This window comes from Myodes glareolus, chromosome 7 (genome assembly GCF_982192425.1).
Source record: "Myodes glareolus chromosome 7, mMyoGla1.1, whole genome shotgun sequence".
In the NCBI taxonomy this organism is placed as follows: domain Eukaryota; kingdom Metazoa; phylum Chordata; class Mammalia; order Rodentia; family Cricetidae; genus Myodes; species Myodes glareolus.
This window is the reverse complement of record NC_142032.1, coordinates 23,276,425-23,296,407: the sequence shown is the minus strand read 5'-3', so window position 1 is coordinate 23,296,407 and position 19,983 is coordinate 23,276,425. Positions and strand designations below refer to the sequence as shown.

At 40.7% G+C, this 19,983-nt stretch overlaps 2 protein-coding genes across 2 annotated transcripts in view; both read left to right on the top strand.

Moving 5' to 3' along the window:
• The window catches only part of LOC125403541 (cytochrome P450 2C11), a 35,623-nt gene extending 31,206 nt beyond the window's left edge, over positions 1-4,417 (top strand). The window contains exon 11 of the mRNA XM_087907927.1: positions 4,052-4,417. The gene's annotated coding sequence lies outside the window, so the exon portion shown is untranslated. The remainder of the gene's footprint in view (positions 1-4,051) is intronic.
• A 5,474-nt stretch (positions 4,418-9,891) lies between these two features.
• The window catches only part of LOC125403542 (cytochrome P450 2C55), a 29,370-nt gene continuing 19,278 nt past the window's right edge, over positions 9,892-19,983 (top strand). The window contains exons 1-4 of the mRNA XM_048438960.3: positions 9,892-10,097; positions 11,340-11,502; positions 11,669-11,818; positions 15,065-15,225. Of these exons, the coding sequence (XP_048294917.1) occupies positions 9,930-10,097; positions 11,340-11,502; positions 11,669-11,818; positions 15,065-15,225 (642 nt within the window). The 5' untranslated portion in view covers positions 9,892-9,929. The remainder of the gene's footprint in view (positions 10,098-11,339; positions 11,503-11,668; positions 11,819-15,064; positions 15,226-19,983) is intronic.

The following is a 19,983-nucleotide window of genomic DNA, read 5'->3' as shown; positions in this document are numbered from 1 at the left end:
TGACCTTGAACTCACAGAAATTTGCCTGCCTCTGCCTTCTAAGTGCTGAGATTAAAGGTGTGTGTCAGCATACCTAGCTTCTTTATTTTTTTAAAATGACTTTCTCTATTCTTTTTCTTTTCTTTCCCAATCTATGCATATTTGTAAAGACATTGTAAACCCTTTAGAGGCTTCCCCCCATCCGAATCTGTCTTTACTGTATATCTCTATATTTTCTGAGCACATGAGTCTTTAATCTGCTAAATAGTATGGCTAAGATTCAAGTTGTAGCTTTGGAGGCTGGCTCCACCCCATTCCTTAGCTTTCTGTGAGAATAGCTTCATGGTGGAGGTATTGGTGAGAGTTATGTTTGCCACCATCAAGAAGCCTGTTGCCAGCTGCTCATTAGCACCACTTAAGTGTTTGGTGGCAGGGCCTCTTAAAAGAGTTGCAAGCTGCAAGGTTTTTCCACTAATGCAGAGTCAGAAAGCCTCTCTAAAGAAGTCAGGCCTCTGCCTGCCTCTAGCAAACAGAGCTCATCCGAGACAATGCTGTTACCAAAAAGCCATGCTTGACTTTTTTTTTTTTTAATCTTTCTCAGGTTTTATCTGGAAATTCTTGCCAAACATTTGGGCACCATCTTTAGACAGACTACACTTTTGTTTCCTGGCTGTTCAGACCCAAATAATCAAAGAGAAAATAAATTAATTGCAATACTGTTTGGCCAATGGCTCAGGCATATTCATAGCTAGTTCTTACATCTTAAATTAACCCATTTCTATTAATCTATATATTGCCACGAGGCAGTGGCTTACCAGTAATGTTTTGGCATCTTTCTCCTTTGGTGGTTACATAGTGTCTCCTTGACTCCACCTACTCTATATATCTCTGTTTGGATTTTCCCCTGGCTTTACTCTACTAACCTATTGGCCAAAACAGCTTTATTCATCAACCAATAAGAACAACATATATAAAAAGATATAACACATCAAACACAGCCTGGTTTTGCATGCTTATAATCCCAGTGCTGAGAGAAAGAGACCAGAAGGTCCCCGGGCCTTGCTGGCAACTTAGCCTAATTTACTTAGAAGTTCTAAGACAGTTAGAGACCATGTTCAAAAACAAAACAAAAGATGTTTGATGATATCTGATGACCTCTGAGATTGACCTCTGGCTTTCACATGCAAATGAACACACATGCACATATACCACACAAAGGTGCAACCATACAAAAACTCATGCATAAACACATACTTAGAAATTCTCAGTGTTGGTGTGGGTATGTAGTTCACTTGGCACAGCTCACTACGCCCCCGTCTGTGCTCTCTGCGCTACAGTACAGTTCGTGAGCTTCGGGCAAGGGGCTGGAGGTTGAAATACACAAACACACACACAGACAGACACATGGACGTCTCACCACTGGCAAGAAGCCCTCTATTTAATAGCACCATGGAGGCTTAAATGCCCAGCAGTCAAGTGGGCCAACAGGTGAAAACCCCATCCTCTGATCCTCAAGGCAAGGCACAGCTTTTAGAAACTCCAAACAGAAGGCTCTAGCAGAGAAGAGCAGCTGAAGGCCAGGACTCCAAATGGTCCCAACAACTTGGTAGAGTACTTGTGTGGAATGCACCAAGATCTGGGTTTGAGCTCCAATTTTGCATAAAACTATGTGTGGTGGTACATGAATTTCTGCTCTTGTGAGGTAGAAAGGAGATCAGGTCATCCTTGGCTACCTCGAAAAATTGAGGCCAACCTGGACTACATGAGGCTTTGTTTAAAAAATGTTCTGAATCCTCAAAAAAGTTCTATATTTAATCCTTTTGTCCTCAAACAAGAACAAAATTTCCAGAAACCTTGATCACATTCTATTTTTTTAAACTTCTATAACATTATTTTGCACTCAACATAGATTTGACGGTAATGACCGTGAAGTCATTTGACTCACTCCTTTGCTATTCCATAGACAGATAAACTCCTCATACTTACTGCATTCTAGTGATGCCTTCCTTTACTCTTTCCTGAGACTTGTGATATGAAAATGACATCACCTATTAAGGCTTTTCTCAATATCTTACAGGGAAAGAAATTTCTTGACACATGCTTGCTAGATAACATGTATGTGTGATATGTACATGTATATCTATACATGGTTTTAGTTCTTATTAGAGGAGTTTCTTTGTCCAGTGGATGGTACTGAACATGAAAACCCACAACGGGCCAAAATAATAAGTGACTCTGACACAAATGGGACATCTACACCACCTGTGGGCAGTCACTGAGTCACAGCCTTAAAGGAAATCAACTCCCCCTCTTCCAGCATCTATCAGTTGCCAATAGCTCCTTGGCTAGGGGTGGGACTTCAGCACTACCTCCCTGTTCCATACTGGGAATCTGTCTGTTTGGCTTGAGATTGTCTGGATTGGATAGGGATGGGAATTTCGCACCATCTCCTCGCTCCATACTGGGAATTTGTCTGGCTTGAGATTACACGGGCCATGTGCATGCTGTCACAACTGCTGTAAGTTAATATGTGCAGCTGCCCTTCTGGGTCTGAAAAACCCAGTTTTCCTGTCATTATCAACAGCCTTGGGCTCTTACAATCTTTCCATATTGGTCCCTGAATCTTGGGAGGAGATGGGTGTGATACAAATGTCCAGTTTTGTCTTTGTGATAATCACTTTCTTAAAACAGAAGCTTCTTTGATGAGGGTGGACAGATGCACTAAGTTATGGACATAAAGATAAGTCTTTCAGAGTCATTTAAGAGGGAGGAAATCAAAAAAATAGAAAAATGAGAGCAATATAAAGTGTCAAAGAAACAAAAAATTGGTTCTTTGACACAATAAGACAGACAAGCCCTTCTCCAAACTAACTAAAAGGCAGAGAGAAGTATTCAAATTATCAAAGTCAGAAACAAAAGGGGGATCTCTCCTTGGACCTGGGATCCCATATATAATCAAGTCTCCTGTAAACCCTAAAATGACTCCCTTAGTTGAAATATATTCTTCCCTGATCCCATATTCATCCTTCCCCCCCCCCATCCCAGGCCACCGAGCTTTCCCCATTCCTCCCCTACTCCCTTCTCTCTAACCCTCTCCCCTTCCATCAACCCTCCCACCCCCCCATGCACCCGAGGTTACCTGGGACTCTTGTCTATTTCCTACCTCCTGGTGGATAGCTAAATAATCTTCATCAGGTTCATCTTCTTATTTAGCTTCTCTAGGATCACGAATAATAGGCTCAAAGACCTTTAATTATGGTTAGAATCCACTTATGAGTGAATACATACCATGTTCCTCTTTTTGGGTCTGGCTTACCTCACTCAGTAAAGCGTTTTCTATGTCCATCTATTTGCATGCAAAATTCAAGATGTCATTGTTTTTTACCGTTGAGTAAAACTCTAATGTGTATATGTTCCACACCTTTTTTAACCATTCTTCTATTGAGGGGCACCTAGGCTGTTTCCAGGTTCTGGCTATTACAAATAGTGCTGCTATGAACATAGTAGAACAAATGCTTTTGTAGTATGTTAGGGAATCTTTAGGGTATATTCCCAAGAGTGGAATTGCTGGGTCCTGAGGGAGTTTGACTCCCAGTTTCCTGAGAAACCGCCACACTGATTTCCACAGTGGCTGCACGAGTTTGCATTCCCACCAACAATGGATGAGTGTTCCCCTCACCCCACATCCTCTCCAGCATAGGCTATCATTGGTGTTTTTGACTTTAGCTATTCTGACAGTGTAAGATGGTATCTCAAAATGGTTTTGATTTGCATTTCCCTGATCGCTAAGGAGGTTGAGCATGACCTTAAGTGTCTTCTGGCCATTCGAAGTTCATCTGTTGTGAATTCTCTGTTAAGTTCAGTACCCCATTTTTTAATTGGGTTAATTAGAATTTTAGTGCCTAGTTTCTTGAGTTCTTTGTATATTTTGGAGATCAGACCTTTGTCTGATGAGGGGTTGATCCCAGGTCCAAGGAGAGATCCCCCAGATTGTTCTCTGGACAGAGGAGAGGGTGCCTGAATCGGCCGTGGCCCATAACCATACTGATGTATATTTTGCTTATCACCATAGATCCTTCATCTGGCGAAGGACGGCGATAAAGTCGGAGACCCACATTGGAGCACCGGACTGAGCCCCCCGAGGTCCAAATGAGGAGCAGAAGGAGGAAGAACATGAAAAACGAAATCAGTACTGCGAGGGATGCTATCACCCACTGATACAAGGAAACGGATCTAATGAGAGTTTACCAAGGCCAGTTGGACTGGGACTGAACGAGGACGTGATCTAACCAGATTCTCGGAATTTGGCCGGATTCTCTGAATGTGGCTGGCCCGAAGTCTTTCTGAAAAGCCATTGACTATGATACTGGGTCCTGTTTCCTCTGCATATTCTGGATTTTGGGGATCCAGTCTGTTTGGATACTCACCTTCCTGGACCTGGAGGGAGGGGGGAGGAACTTGAACTTCCCACAGGGCAGGAAACCCTGACTGCCCTAAGGGACGAAGAGGGAGGAGGAGAGGGAGTGGGGGGAGTGGGAGGGTGTTGGGAAGAGGGGCGGAAATGGAAACTTTTATAATTTAATAAAATTTATTTTCAAAAAAAACAATAAGTACAGAAACAAAAGGGGCCTATAACAACAACTGAAGAAATCTAGAAATCATTAGGTCATACTTCAAGAAACTTGTATTTCACAGTATTGGAAAATCTAAAAGAAATGGACAATTCTCTCTATTAATACCTCTTACCAAAGTTAAGTCAATATCAGATAAATGACCTAAATAGACCTATAAACCCTAAACAAATAGAAGCAGCCATTAAAAGTCTCCCAATTGAAAAAAACTCAAGTCCGAATGATTTTAGTGCATAATTCTATCAGACTTTCACAGAAGAGCTAATGCCAATATTCCTCAAATTATTGCACAAAATAGAAACAGCAGGAACATCGCCAAATTCATTTTATGAGGCAACAGTCACCCTGATACTCAAACCACACAAAGACTCAACAAAGAACAAGAATTACAGACCAATTTCTCTCATGAACATTGATGCTAAAATACTCACAAATCAAATCCAAGAACACATAAAAAGATCATCCACGATAATCAAATAGGCTTCATCCCAGAGATGCATGGATAATTCAGTGTACGAAAAACTGTCAATGTAACCTATCACATAAACAAACTGAAAGAATAAACCACATAATAATCTCATTAGATGCCTTTGACAAAATTCAACACCACTTCATTATAAAAGTCTTGGAGAGTTCAGGGATACAAGGAAAAACCTAAACAAAGACATACAGAAAGTCAACAGTTAACATCGAATTAAATGAATAGAAATTTAAAGCAATTCCACTTAAATCAGGGACAAGACAAGGCTGTTCATTTTCTACATATCTATTCAATATAGTACTTGAAGTTTTAGCTAGTTAGAGGAAGAATTATGGGAGCCAGAAGAACCAAGGACATTATGGGAAAACGCACAGAGTTAACTGACATGGGCTTATGGGGGCTCATGGCGACTGAACCAACAACTGAAGAACTTGCCCTAGAGACCTAGGCCCTCTGCACATGTGTTTCAATTGTGTGACTTGCTCTTCTTGTGGGATTCCTGGCAGAGGGAATGGGGGCTGTATCTGACTTTGCTGCATGCTCTTGGAACCCTTTCCTCCTGCTGAGTTGCCTTGTCAAGTCTTAATAGGAGAGGACATGCCTAGTCTTGCTGCAATTTTATGTCCCATGGCTGATTGATATACATGGAAGGTCTGCACTTTTCTGAAGGGAAGGGAGAGGGAGTGGATGGGGGTGGAGGGTGGGAAGAAACTAGGAGGAGAGGAGGGAGGGAGGGGAAACTGTGATTGGACTCAGAAAAATATATATTGATTAATTAATAATAAAAAGAATCTATAAAAGAGTCAGTTTAATTCTATATCTACTTAGCATAATAATAATAGTGGGTTCTCCCTGTATTTATGTCATGTTCAGCTACAGGTTCTTCTCCAAATACTAGTAGCAGGTACAGGGTTTTAGGTTGTGGATCTGAGCAGAAAGTCGTTACTCTCATGATATTTGTACCACTATTGCTCCACTGGATATATCTTGTCAGACTTATTGTTGCCGTGTCTTGTAGGGGTCCCAGTTGGATAAGACTGATGATTCCTTTCTCCTTTAGAAGTGTACACAGCAACTTCCAGCACTATGGAAGCCATTATTTATAATGAAATAGGTCTAAATTGCTTGTCATCTATAAAAACAAAGAACTCATTTTGTGACCTTTCTACCAGAGATACTCCAAATCAATTTGATTACTTAGAAACATCAAATAAACTCAAATCAAAGGGTATTTAAAAAACTTCGGGAACATTCTGTTAGTGAATGTCAAAGTCATAGAAGTTATGGAAAGATTGCTATAACTCATGTGATGTGACAATCTTTGTAACATGATAATGAATTCTGAACTGAGTTTTCAGTGGGATGTGATAAATATCTTTGGGATTTACATGTAGAACACCAATAAGAATGAGGAATCGCCCAAATTATTTCCTATTCATGATGATTTCACTAAAGTTATGTAGGAAAACACATTAGTTTTATGAAATATACACTATAATATTACAGATACTTAGAAATAATTTGGTAGCTTGCTTTCCATGGTTTTGAATGTAATAATTCTCTCTCTATATACTGAGCATTTATTAGTATACTTATTATTATTAAAAAGTGAAGCTTATGTTTATACATTAAATAGGTTTTTTACAAGAAGAGTTGATATTGGCAAAGGACATTTGAAAATGTGCTTAGCATCAATATTATTTATGGTAATTTAAATGAAAACTTCATTGAAGGGTTGGAGAGATGCCTCAGTGGTTAAAAACACTGCTGCTTTTCCAGAGGGTCTGGATTCACTTTCCATCGCAATATGACAACTCACAACTGTCTGTAACTCTAGTTCCAGGGGATCTGACAAGCTCATAGAGATATACATGTGAGCAAAAGACAAATGCTCATAAAATAAATAAATCACTAAAAAAATCACAAAACTTCAGTGAGATATAATTTGTCAGAAGAGTTAAAATAATAATTAAAAGATTGTACTACATGCATCAATAAATTGTAAAAACTGGTATTTACAGTACAGTCATAAATAGAGACAAACATTTGAATCATTCTTTGAAAAAAATTTATTTAGAGTGAATGCATACATATTTAACAATTTTACTAATAAGTACAGGCTAAACACACATGTTACTTATTGTAATATCAAAAACACATAGGAAATATATATTAACAGTATTCAAAATAGTTTTATATTATAAATTGTGGAATAAGTATAAAGTGAATTAATATTTCTTTTTATTACTATGAGGAACTACCTGATATAGTCTGCTGTGGTGGTTAGTTTTGTTAACTTGATACAGCTTAGGATCATTTGGGAAGAGAGTCTCAGTGAGGGACTGGGTCCATGGGGTCAGCCTGTGGACGTGTTTGTGGGAAACTGTTTTAAATTGAGTCAAATGATGTAGGAAGACCCAGTCCCCTGTGGCTGGCACTATATCCTGAGGCAGGGGTTTCGATACCATTTAAGGGTGGAGAGATTGAGCTGAGTGTGTGCAAGTGAGTCAAGCGAAGTGTGTGCATCATCTCTCTCTGCTCTTGACTGCGAATGTGGTATGACCAGCTGAGCACACACAAGTGAGAGTGTGTGCATCAACTCTCTCTGTTCTTGACTCTGAATGTGACTAGCTGTTTGAAATTCCTGTCTTGACTTACTCATTAGGATGGACTGTAAGTTGGGACTGTATGCTGAAATAAATCCCCTCTCTCCTAAGACGATACTTTTGGTCAGGGTATGCTATCACAGCCTCAGAAATGAAAACAGAACAGCTACTTAGGAAGGAAAGAGATTTCTTTTAGCTCACAGTTATAGAGGGTCATTGTCCAAACCACATAGTACAGGCTTGTGGTAAGGGTGGATGTAAGAAAAGCATGATTGTTCTAAAGAGGACTGCCTGTGCTTTGCAGCTATTAGGTTATAGGGTGATGTGAATCACACAGGATATGGCTGCCTCTCTTTGCCTTGGATAAAGAATTCACCATACCCTACATTCACTCAAGCAATAAGTGCTGTATACTAATCTTCCAACGCCCATTTTAACACACAGAAGCTGTAATTATTAACTAAACTCATGTTGATGTGAAAGTCACAGCCTGTGTCATGGAATGTTGAAACATGGTTCATGGTTGAACCCAGCTGAACCGAAGCCTGGGAGGAAGGGTGCAAAGTGCAGGGCATCTACCGTCCTTAGTCTGTGTGAATCTCTAAGGCCCAGCTTCCTCAGCACTGGATAAAAAGTTTTTTTTTTTTACCTTAGGCAAAGGTAATTGAGAGAATCCAAGGGAATATTATTGGTGTGAAAACTTTGGGAACTAAATTGTCAAAATCTCTTCAAAGATAACTAGGAGAACATTGCATAGCTCTCCTGTCTTCATCTCTGCAGAAGAGAGACTTGCTCAGTTTTTGTTTTTTCCCTGAGCACATCTGAGTCAAATAAGAATTTCTATTTAGTGTGACGGCTATTGTTTTAGGAACCAAATCAAGATGTTGTACATTCAGGATAATTACATTCAGGATAATTAGAGGTTGGGGATTGTTCTTATTTTGTCCTCTGGATGGCCTCAGTGTAAGCCACAGGATACAACAATGGCCGACAGATCTCATCTCAGAGCTCAGTTATCCCAAGTATGAGGTAAAAGTCAGTAGGTCTGCTATGCTCCAGACTTCCTTTATCCACTAAAAAAAAAAAAAAAAACAATTGGAAATAAAAATCCCAGCTCTAAGTGTTTTAAAAAGGGCATTTAATAGTAAAATATGCATGCATTTACTTAGCTCATTACTTGGTACATGTTGGGTCAGTTAAAATGTGCACATTTTCCAAATGGTGGGGCACACAGGAGGCAGAGGCAGTAGATTATTGGGTTTGTGGACAGCCTATGATAATACACAGGGGGAAAAGGATTCCCCACAAATCAAAGATATCCAAATTATGATAGGCATTTTCTCTTTAGGCAACTCTCAAGTTGGCACAGCATGCTGAAATCTTGGATAAGACATTTTGTCTCAAGGAAAGTATCCTAATGTTTGAAAAGCATCACTGGCTAAATAGTATTTTATAGACTAGGGATAGTACGTGGATTGTCTCCTAAATTCCCACCTGGTTCCCAGTCTAGAAGCTGGAATGGTTTTGCACAAAGAATTTACTTCAGGTTCTGCCTGAAAAAATGACTCATTTGGTAAAGTATCCACTGTGCAAGGTCCCTCAACACCGTGCAAGCTAGGCTCTGTAGTACATGTCTATAACCTCAGGGCTGGGTGGAGGTAGTAACAAGAGGATCCCTGAAGCTTATACTACTGGCCGAGTTAATGATCTCCAGGTTCAGTGAAGAATCTGATAAAAAAAAAAGAAAAAAAAGGAAGGAAGAAAGAAAAGGTGTGATTGAAGAAGACACCAGAAGTCAACCTCTGGCCTCTACACACACATGCATGTGCACACACATTCATTCACACCCAGATGCGTACATGAACACATATATTTATTTCATTGCGCCTCAGTTCAGGCTTCAGGGTGCAACTGGAACTACCTAGGGTATTGAAACATGCCCCCACCAAATAAAAAAGCACAACAGCAACAATAAAAAACACACAACAGTACCTGGGCCAAGTTCAAGTCCAGACTAGTTACGACAACTTGGTGGGAGGGGGTGGGCAGTGAGATTGTGAAGGGCAGTTTCTGTGTTTTTCAACAGGCCAGAGTCCACTCGGAAGATAGATAACAGTGCTCCTCGCTGATTGGTCCCTTATGCCCCAGGAGCGCATGTTGAGTTCGCAGCGAGCATTATAAAAGCTCTGGACTGCAAGCTCACAGGTGTCTCCCTGAGAAGAGAAGGCTGTCATGGATCTGGTCATATTCCTGGTGCTCACTGTCTCCTGTCTGCTTCTCCTCTCACTCTGGAGACAGAGCTCAGGGAAGGGGAAGCTCCCCCCTGGCCCCACTCCTCTCCCGTTTATTGGAAACATCCTGCAGATAGATGTGAAGGACGTCAGCAAATCCTTAACCAATGTAAGTGTTCTTGCTGCTCCAAAGTGGCTGGAAAGCAATAATTAATCTCGGCTGTTAAGTAAACACATTTCTGGAGCAAATGGTTCAACTATGTTACTATAAGGCAATTGTGTCCTGTGGAGTATCATATTTGATTTGTTATTGTCAGAAATGATTAAATGAGATAATATATTTGTTCATAATAGAAATTTTTACATTGTAAGATAAAGTCCATAAAGCAGAGAACAGCTACCTTTTCCCTGTTTCATGGTCCTTAGCTGTGACTTTTTACACACGATCAATGGTAATGGAATTGTTTTGAGAACTTACAGGGGATTGTCTATGTACGTGTTGTATATTTGTGTTTAAATCAACCAAAATAATTTAATTTATTCAAAGAAACAGGCTATGTCTGATACCAAGGAAATCTGAGTCAACATTAAATATTTGTGCATGATATAGAACTAGTAAGGTCCATTGAGGGAACTGGCATTTCTGGACTCTGTACAAAGCTGCTTCTGACCTATGAATGATCACCGTGGAGCAGATTGTCTGTCTCTGGGATACCGCATGTGCTGGTACTACTGTTATCTGTCCCTTAGTCAGTGATATCAGGATTACAAACCACCTAACACCACACTCATCTAGGGAGTTTTATTTTTATTTGTTTATTTACTTCTTTATATAATTTTTTTTTCTGAGACAGGGTTTTTCTGTAGCTTTGAAGTCTGTCCTGGAACTTGCTTTGTAGACCAGGCTGGCCTTAAACTCACAGAGATCTGCCTGCCTTTGCCTCCCAAGTGCTGGGATTAAAGGTATGCACCACCACTGCCTGCCTAGGGAGTTTTAAAATTGTAGCTTTCCAGTATTTATTGCAGGACTGAGTCAGACCCTGGTCAGTTGCTCAAGTAGAAGAGATCTACTGAGCAGGATTTAAATCCGAGTCTTGAATTTTCACCCATGGGAAACTAAAATGAATTTGAGATTCTTTCAGCGTCACTCTCTTCATCTGGAAACCCACAGGGGAAGTTACTTCAGCGTGTCAAGGTTCTGACAGTTTGCATACTATTGGCCTGGTAATCTCCTGGTACACTAGGCTCATGCCCCACCTAGAAGTGACGACAAACAGCTTTCTCTGTACTGAATCCAACTAGATTTGAAGTTGTGGTTGTCAAACTACACGTGTGGAGAGTAAGACACCAGTGGCAGCCTAGCTCGTCTAGATTCTTCTCCTGCGTCATACATTTTCTTTCTTCTTTCCAGTTCTCCAAAGTCTATGGCCCTGTGTTCACTTTGTATTTTGGCATGAAGCCCACTGTGGTAGTGCATGGATATGAAGCAGTAAAAGAAGTTCTGGATGATCTTGGAGAGGAGTTTTCCGGAAGGGGTGACTTCCCAATTGTCGAAAGAATGAATAATGGCCTTGGTAAGTGTGCATTCACACATATGTGCATGCATATGTATGAAGGTGTGTGCTGGGCAGGGATCATGGGATGAGATAGGAAAAGCTTCTTGGGCAGGGCGTCAGTCAGAGGCCAGTCCTCTTCCTTGTCTTGAGTCCCTCTTCTAGTTTCCATTTCCTGTTCCGGTAGGAATTGTTTTCAGCAATGGAAGAAAATGGAAGGAGCTTCGGCGTTTCTCACTTATGACCTTGAGGAATTTTGGAATGGGGAAGAGGAGCATTGAGGATCGAATTCAAGAAGAAGCACGATGCCTTGTGGAAGAGTTAAGAAAAACAGATGGTGGGTACCTGTTTACCTGGCTCTTCCTTAATTATGCCACTTTCAACAGCAGTGGTTGTTGGCTCTCTTGCTAGCCCAAAGCCAGTGCTTTGCTTATCTGTCTTATGTTTGTACACACTGTCAATGCATACAGCGTGATCATAATACTCAGCTACTCCTATTCTGCTCCAGCTTGCTTTCAAACCTGAACTTCGTGAAGATAGAAAGTTTTGAGTCTCATAAAAATTTATATGGGATAATATTTTCCTACAGTGTAATTATTTATTATTTAAAATATTTTCTTAGAGAATATCTATCAAGTGTACTTGGTATGAATGAGCCCATCATATTTTCATGAACTATGAGAAAGTGGCATGTGTTGTTGTTGAGGTGGTCTGTATCTGTTTGGTAAACTTTAATGACACAGTGACACAGATTTGCCTCAAGACGCATGCTTGCAACTCTGCCAGTAATGATACTTACCATATTTTTATTTTATTTTACTTAGGCATCTTTGAGTGCTACGTTCATCAGTTGTGTCTACTCTGTAAACAAAGGGTTGTTTAAACGCTGTCAGTGGTTATTTGATATTAATCTTTATGTGGTATGCTATTTCATATCTCTTGAGAAAATATGTGCTAATATGTAACATATGTGAAATTTTTTATTTAACATATTTCAACTACATTTAATGCTCCCCTACTTATAAGTTAGTTTTAAGTCTATCCTTTGTTACTTGCTTGTTAGCCATGTTTTAATTTTTTATATTTTACAAATATTTGATTGATAGATGACTTCCAGATCTAGAGAGGGATCTCTCCCAGGCTTAGCTATTTTCTAGATATAGAAAGCATGCCTTTGATTTTTTAAAGGAGCCTAAGGACAGCTTATTCTCCCAAATGTTTCCTTTATTAAATTCTCAAATGACAATCCTGTGTTTTCTTTGCCCCCGGTTACCCCCCAGTACAGTTTGGGATCTCTAAGAGCAGCCTTATGGTTCAGATGCCTCTGGGACTACTCTAACAATAAGGCTCATTCCCACCCTGCTTCATGTCTTCCTCTGGTGAATGTCCTAATGTCCTGTAGGCTTTACAGCAGGCAGGAGAAAAAGCATCCAGGAAGACAGGAGTGAAATTTGGCTCAGCCTGATTTTATTATAACCAGCTCTAGACCAAGACTTCTAGAGACTGGTTCTGATTATTTTACTTTAATCATATTTATGCACAGCACAATTTTGGAAAAAGTATTCCAGTAACAATGAACTTAGTCCGAAGTGCACAGCTGTTTAAGACATGTTTACACTGAGATTTCTTGCAAAGTACATCTGGCTCAGCCCATGAGAAAGGTCACTGTTGACTCAGAGATAGTGCCCAAGATTTAGGGTCTAGGGAGCCTAGGTAAACATAATGCTGTGGGTGTTGTTAGGATTGGCCTGCCCTAACAGCAGTCGTTTAGGCTGTTGTAAAGCACAAGCGACATCACTCAATTAAAGAGTGGGCTTTATGATCTAAACACAGTACTCAAGGTTTAGGGGAAAAGGTCTGGGATAATTAGGAACATAAACTCTGGGAGAACAGAGCCTGTCTCATCAGACAGCAAAGGATTACCAGGATGCAAAACTACATCCTTCCTGGCATTCCAGGCAGAGCAGCTACGCGCCTCATTCCAATGAAGTGATAAACTCTGTGTTTAACTTTCCTGGATTCTTCAGTGCTTATCTGTGTGTGAAAGGCCTTTTTGCCCTCTACAATAATGTGGTGTCCTGATGTCTCTGCCTCTCCTGGAGACCAACCCTGATGCTGTCCCCGAGTGACCCTGTATGATGTGGTTTGCCTCCTCTTGGGCACTGTAACCTCCAGTGTTTGCTATGATTCTCATCTGATTGGTTGTTTACAGGATATATGACTAAAAAGGAAGTTCTGAGTGCATCTTAAACCACTAGAATTTTAGTTTTGAACTTTCATAATTACTTAACCCTGATGCTAGCTCTACTCAAGAAATGCTTGTCAAAATGAGTTTGGTGTTTCAGCTTGTATTCCCAGTTACTTCGAGTTTTAATTATCTTTTCTAAATTTAAGAATATCTTGGTGTTTTGCCTGAAAAGGAGTCTGACATCAAATCTGTTAACTATACAGGTTTTTTGGTCTGAATTTCCTCTCATTTCTCTACATACTTTTCATTCATTATGTACATTTCATTACATCTAGGGTATGAATTTTATCTTACACATAAAGCTTATTAGTACATCAATTAAAACCTGTTTTGAGGCAGCATTTCACTTTGTAGTCTGGTTTGTCCTCAAACCTGTCATCCTCTTGTTTTGATGAGGCTGAGATTACAGTTTGCTACAGGACACTGGCTGAGTCATCATCATTGTATTTATATATGCCAGTGAAAAATAAATATTTCTTCTGCTTTTATTTCTTATGACCAAATTGACTTAAATTAATATCAAATGATAAAATGCATATACTCTGTTGATGGTTATGTAGGGCAGTCGTCCAGGATTCCAGTAGAGGGTAGACTTTATCTAAAGAAATTAAACTGATATACATGGGGACTAGGAACACTGTTTCCAAAAAAAAATTCTATGTTTTCTTTTTCAATATTGGAATGAAGAAATTAAAGGGCTCCATTTATTAATGTAAACTCTGTGATTGTCCCATTTGGATTTACATTTAAAATGACTTTTTAATTTTACTTTTATTTTAGGGAAACAAATCTCTGAGAATCGGTGCTTGGTTTTTGTTTGATATGGGTATTTCTGCTCTTTTAAATTTGTTCTAATGAATGAATTTCCTGTAATGTTCTGATGAATGCATTTCCTGTAATGTTTTTTTCCTTGGCTTTCTTCTCTGCCTGCTGTGGACATAGCTCCTTCAGCTATCCATTGGATATGAAATGTTTCTGGATGGGTATTTTCTTTCTTTAAAGAGAGAGGGGATTCTGCACTGAAAACTTGAGTTTTTATGTGGTATTAAAAGTGGTCATGTGTTTTCTTAGAACTTTAGAATGTGTAGCCAAAGAGTGATGTTCCACAGGAAGCAGGTGTTAAAGATTTAGCTAATAATTATTAAGCAAGCTAAGGTTAAAGAAAAAGTGATGTTCTAATTGGAAGTGTTTGGAAGTTCTTGACAGTATGGTAATTTCTGTGCCAATATTTCCTCAGAGATTCCAAAATATTTATTGTTTGTTTTTTTTCAGCCCAAAGATAAATACTCTACGTGTCTGTTTTAATGGTCTTTAAAAATGTTTCTAATCATTCAGGCTCACTCTGTGATCCCACCTTCATCCTGAGCTCTGCTCCCTCCAACGTGATCTGCTCTGTTGTTTTCCACAATCGTTTTGATTATGAAGACAAGAATTTTCTTAACTTGATGGAGAAATTAAATGAAAACTTTAAAATTTTGAACTCCCCATGGATACAGGTGAGACAAAGTCATTTTCCTCACTACGAATCATGTTTATTTCTCTAACGAATTAAAATTTTTACTTCAGTTCAATGAATCTAATTTCCAGACATTCACTTCAAAGCTTGGTATAAAGAATTTTGTAGGAAAGCAGAATCAGTCTCCGTTACCTTTCCTCCCCTCCCTCCTCCTCCTCCTCCCTTTCTTCCCCCCATCTCAGTTACTCAGGAGGCTAAAGTAGGTGAAGGAAAAATAAAGGTAGAAGCTGAAGAGAAATCTTAGTATAAAGTGCTTGTATAGCTTGTACAAGGTTGATCTTCAACACAACAATAACCGAAGGAAACCACAAACTAGTTACAAGGTGTCATTATCAAGGCCTCTGTCAAGTCAAGGAGTCAGATGGGACAAGGGCAGACAAAATTCCACAAAGACTTTCTATCTTTTTCTTTTTAAGGTATGTGGATTGTGTCTACATACCTTTCTATGCACCACATACTTGCCTAGTGCCCACAGAGGCCAGAAGTGGGGCATCAGATTCCCCAAACTGGTGTTATAGAAAATTGTGAGCCACTGTGTGAGTATTAGGAATCGAACCTGCATGGGTGTCTAAGCTGGTTCCATTTCTTAGTTCTTGTGAATAATTCAACACAGACATTAAGAAACCCAGCTCGGCATTTCTGGGTAAATGTTTATATACTTTGTGTTAAACTATTTGTGTACAACCATGTAGTTATCTTCCAGGCAGGACTTGCTGCCACTGACTCTCGAACTCTCAGTAACACAAAGTCTCAGAAGGGTGAGAGAAAGAGAGAGAAAAGAGGGGGTTAGGTTAGGGACTCTATCTCTGCTGTACAAATATGGGAAACTATTGAAGTAAAGGCTCTTGTGGATTTAGCTGTGTGGTCAGTACAGGCTCAATACCAGCACAAGCTGTGGAGAAGATAATAGTTCACATGTTCATATGACCCCTGGCTGCCAACACACGGTCTCCAAGCTTCAAGAATTCAGAAAGAAGTCATTTCAGTACATCATTCTTTTTCTTCCTCTCTCCCCTGGACTACTCTCTTTTTTCTTTAGAAATATTTTTGCTTTATTATATTATACTTTATTTTACTATGGTTTCTTGAAACAGGGTTTCTTTGTATAGCCCTGGCTGTTCCTGGAACTATGTCTATGGAACTATGTTCCTGGTCTGCAGACCAGGTTAGACACAAATTCATAGAGATCTACCAGTCTCTGCCTCCTGAGTGAAGGGATTAAAGGTGTGCTCTCCCTATCCCCGGTGCTTTATCATATTTTAAAGTTGTTTTGTTTTTTTATGTTTGTGTACATGTGATATGTATGTATGTATGTATGTATGTATGTATGTATGTATGTATGCATGCAGACATGTGGAGTTTGGAGGACAAGATTTCTCAGGATCTCAACCTTGCTTTAGGAACAGAGTCTCCCTCTGGCCTGAAGCTCACCTACAGGGTAGACCAGTTGGCCACTGAGTCCTAAGGATATGCCTGCTTCTGCCTCCACATGTCTGGGATTACAAGTTTGGGCACTCAGACCCAGCTTCTTCACACAAATTCTGAGAACTTACTTAGATCCTCAGTTTGTGCAGAAAGTGTTTATTGATTGAGCTCTTTTTTTTTTTTAAATTTAACTTTATTTTTTTTTCTCCTCCCTCCCCAATCCCAAGAGCAGTCAGGGTTTCCTGCCCTGTGGGAAATCCAAGTTCCTCCCCCCTCCCTCCAGGTCCAGGAAGGTGAGCATCCAAACAGACCAGGATCCCAAAAAGCCAGTCCATGCAAACGAATCAAGACCCAGTGCCATTGTCAAAGGTTTCTCAGTCAGCCCCCATTTCAGCCACATTCAGAGACTCCGGTTTGATCACATGCTCGTTCAGTCCCAGTCCAGCTGGCCTTGGTGCGCTCTCATTCGATCAGTCCCCTTGTATCAGAGGGTGAACGCACCCTTCGCGGTCCTGACTTCCTTTTTCATGTTCTCCTTCCTTCTGCTCTTCATTTGGACCTTGGGGGCTCAGTCCAGTGCTCCAATGGGGGTCTCCGTCTCTGTCTCCATCCATCGTCGGATGAAGGTTCCCTCTGGTTCTGCTTTCATTGCTCACGATCTCCCTCCCTCGGTTTCTCATTTGGACCTAGGGAGTTAAGTCCAGTGTTCCAATATGTGTCTGTCTCTATCTCCATCCTTCGCCATATGAAGGTTCTGTGGTGACATGCAAAATATTCATCAGTATGGTTATGGGCCCAGGCCAGTTCAGGTACCCTCTCCTCTGCTGCTCAGGGAACAATCTGGGGACCTCTCCTTGGGCCTGGGAACCCCTCCAGAATCAAGTCTCTTGCAAACCCTAAAATGGCTCCCTTAGTTGAGGTATAAACTTCCCTGCTCCCATAGCCATCCTTCTTCCCTCCCCCCTCCCATTCTCCCAAGCCATCCCCAATCCTCCCCCTCTCCCTAACCATCTCCCCTTACTTCCACCCCCAAACCCCCGTGCACTCAAGTTTGCCTGGCAATCTTGTCTACTTCTAATATCGAGGAGGATAACTATATGACTTTCTTCAGGTTCACCTTCTTATTTATGTTCTCTAGGATCACGAATTATAGACTCAAAGACCTTTAATTATGGCTAGAATCCACTTATGAGTGAGTACATACCATATTCCTCTTTTTGGGTCTGGGTTACCTCACTCAGTAAAGCGTTTTCTATTTCTATCCATTTGCATGCAAAATTCAAGATGTCATTGTTTTTTTTACCGCTGAGTAAAACTCTAATGTGTATATGTTCCACACCTTTTTTAACCATTCTTCTATTGAGGGGCACCTAGGTTGTTTCCATGTTCTGGCTATTACAAATAGTGCAGCTATGAACATAGTTGAACATGTGCTTTTGTGGTATGATAGGGCATCTCTTGGGTATATTCCCAAGAGTGGAATTGCTGGGTCCTGAGGGAGGTTGACTCCCAGTTTCCTGAGAAACCACCGCATTGATTTCCACAGTGGCTGCACAAGTTTGCATTCCCACCAACAATGGATGAGTGTTCCCCTCACTCCACATCCTCTCCAGCATAGGCTATCATTGGTGTTTTGAGTTTGGCTATTCTGACAGGTGTAAGATGGTATCTCAAAGTTGTTTTGATTTGCATTTCCCTGATCGCTAAGGAGGTTGAGCATGACCTTAAGTGTCTTCTGGCCATTCGAAGTTCATCTGTTGTGAATTCTCTCTTCAGTTCAGTACCCCATTTTTTAATTGTGTTAATTAGAGTTTTAGTGTCTAGTTTCTTGAGTTCTTTGTATATTTTGGAGATCAGACCTTTGTCTGATGAGGGGTTGGTGAAGATCTTCTCCCAGTCCGAAGGTAGTCTTTTTGTCTTACTGACGGTGTCCTTTGCTTTACAGAAGCTTCTCAGTTTCAGGAGGTCCCATTTATTTATTGATTCTCTTATTGTCTGTGCTACTGGGGTTCTACTTAGGAAGTAGTCTCCTGTGCCTATGTCTTGTAGACTACTTCCCACTTTCTTTTCTATCAGGTTCAAAGAGGTCAGATTAATGTTGATGTCTTTAATCCATTTGGACTTGAGGTTTTTTTTTATTCAAAGTTTATTAAATTATAAAAGTTTCCATTTCCGCCCCTCCTCCCAACACTCTCCCACTCCCTCCACTCACTCTCCTCCTTCCTCTCCATCCCAAAGAGCAGTCAGGGTTCCCTGCCCTGTGGGAAGTTCAAGTTCCTCCCCCCTCCCTCCAGGTCCAGGAAGGTGAGTATCCAAACAGACTGGATCCCAAAAATCCAGTGTATGCAGAGGAAACAAGTCCCGGTGTCATTGTCAATGGCTTTTCAGAAAGACTCTGGGCCAGCCACATTCCGAGAATCCGGCCACATTCAGAGAATCTGGTTGGATCACGTGCTCGTTCAGTCCCAGTCCAACTGGCCTTGGTGAACTCTCATTAGATCAGTCCCCTTGTATCAGTGGGTGATGGCACCCCTCACGGGCTGATTTCATTTTTCATTTTCTTCCTCCTTCTGCTCCTCATTTGGACCTTGGGGGGCTCAGTCCGGTGTTCCAATGTGTGTTTCTGTCTCTATCTCCATCCATTGCCAGATGAGGGTTCTATGGTGAAATGCAAAATATTCATCAGTATGGTTGTGGGCCAAGGTCGGTTCAGGCACCCTCTCCTCTGTCCAGAGAACAATCTGGGGATCTCTCCTTGGACCTGGGATCCCCTTTATAATCAAGTCTCTTGTAAACCCTAAAATGACTCCCTTAGTTGAGATATATACTTCCCTGCTCCCATATCCATCCTTCCTCCCCCCCCATCCCAGTCCCCCGAGCTTTCCCCATTCCTCCCCTACTCCCTTCTCTCTAACCCTCTCCCCTTCCAACAACCCCCCCACCCCCACATGCATCCGAGGTTACCTGGCACTCTTGTCTATTTCCAATCTCCAGGAGGATAACTACATGATTTTCTTCAGGTTCACTTCTTATTTAACTTCTCTAGGATCACGAATAATAGGCTCAAAGACCTTTAATTAAGGCTAGAATCCACTTATGAGTGAATACATACCATATTCCTCTTTTTGGGTCTGGCTTACCTCACTCAGTAAAGCGTTTTCTATGTCCATCTATTTGCATGCAAAATTCAAGATGTCATTGTTTTTTACCGCTGAGTAAAACTCTAATGTATATATGTTCCACACCTTTTTAAACCATTCTTCTATTGAGGGGCACCTAGGTTGTTTCCATGTTCTGGCTATTACAAATAGTG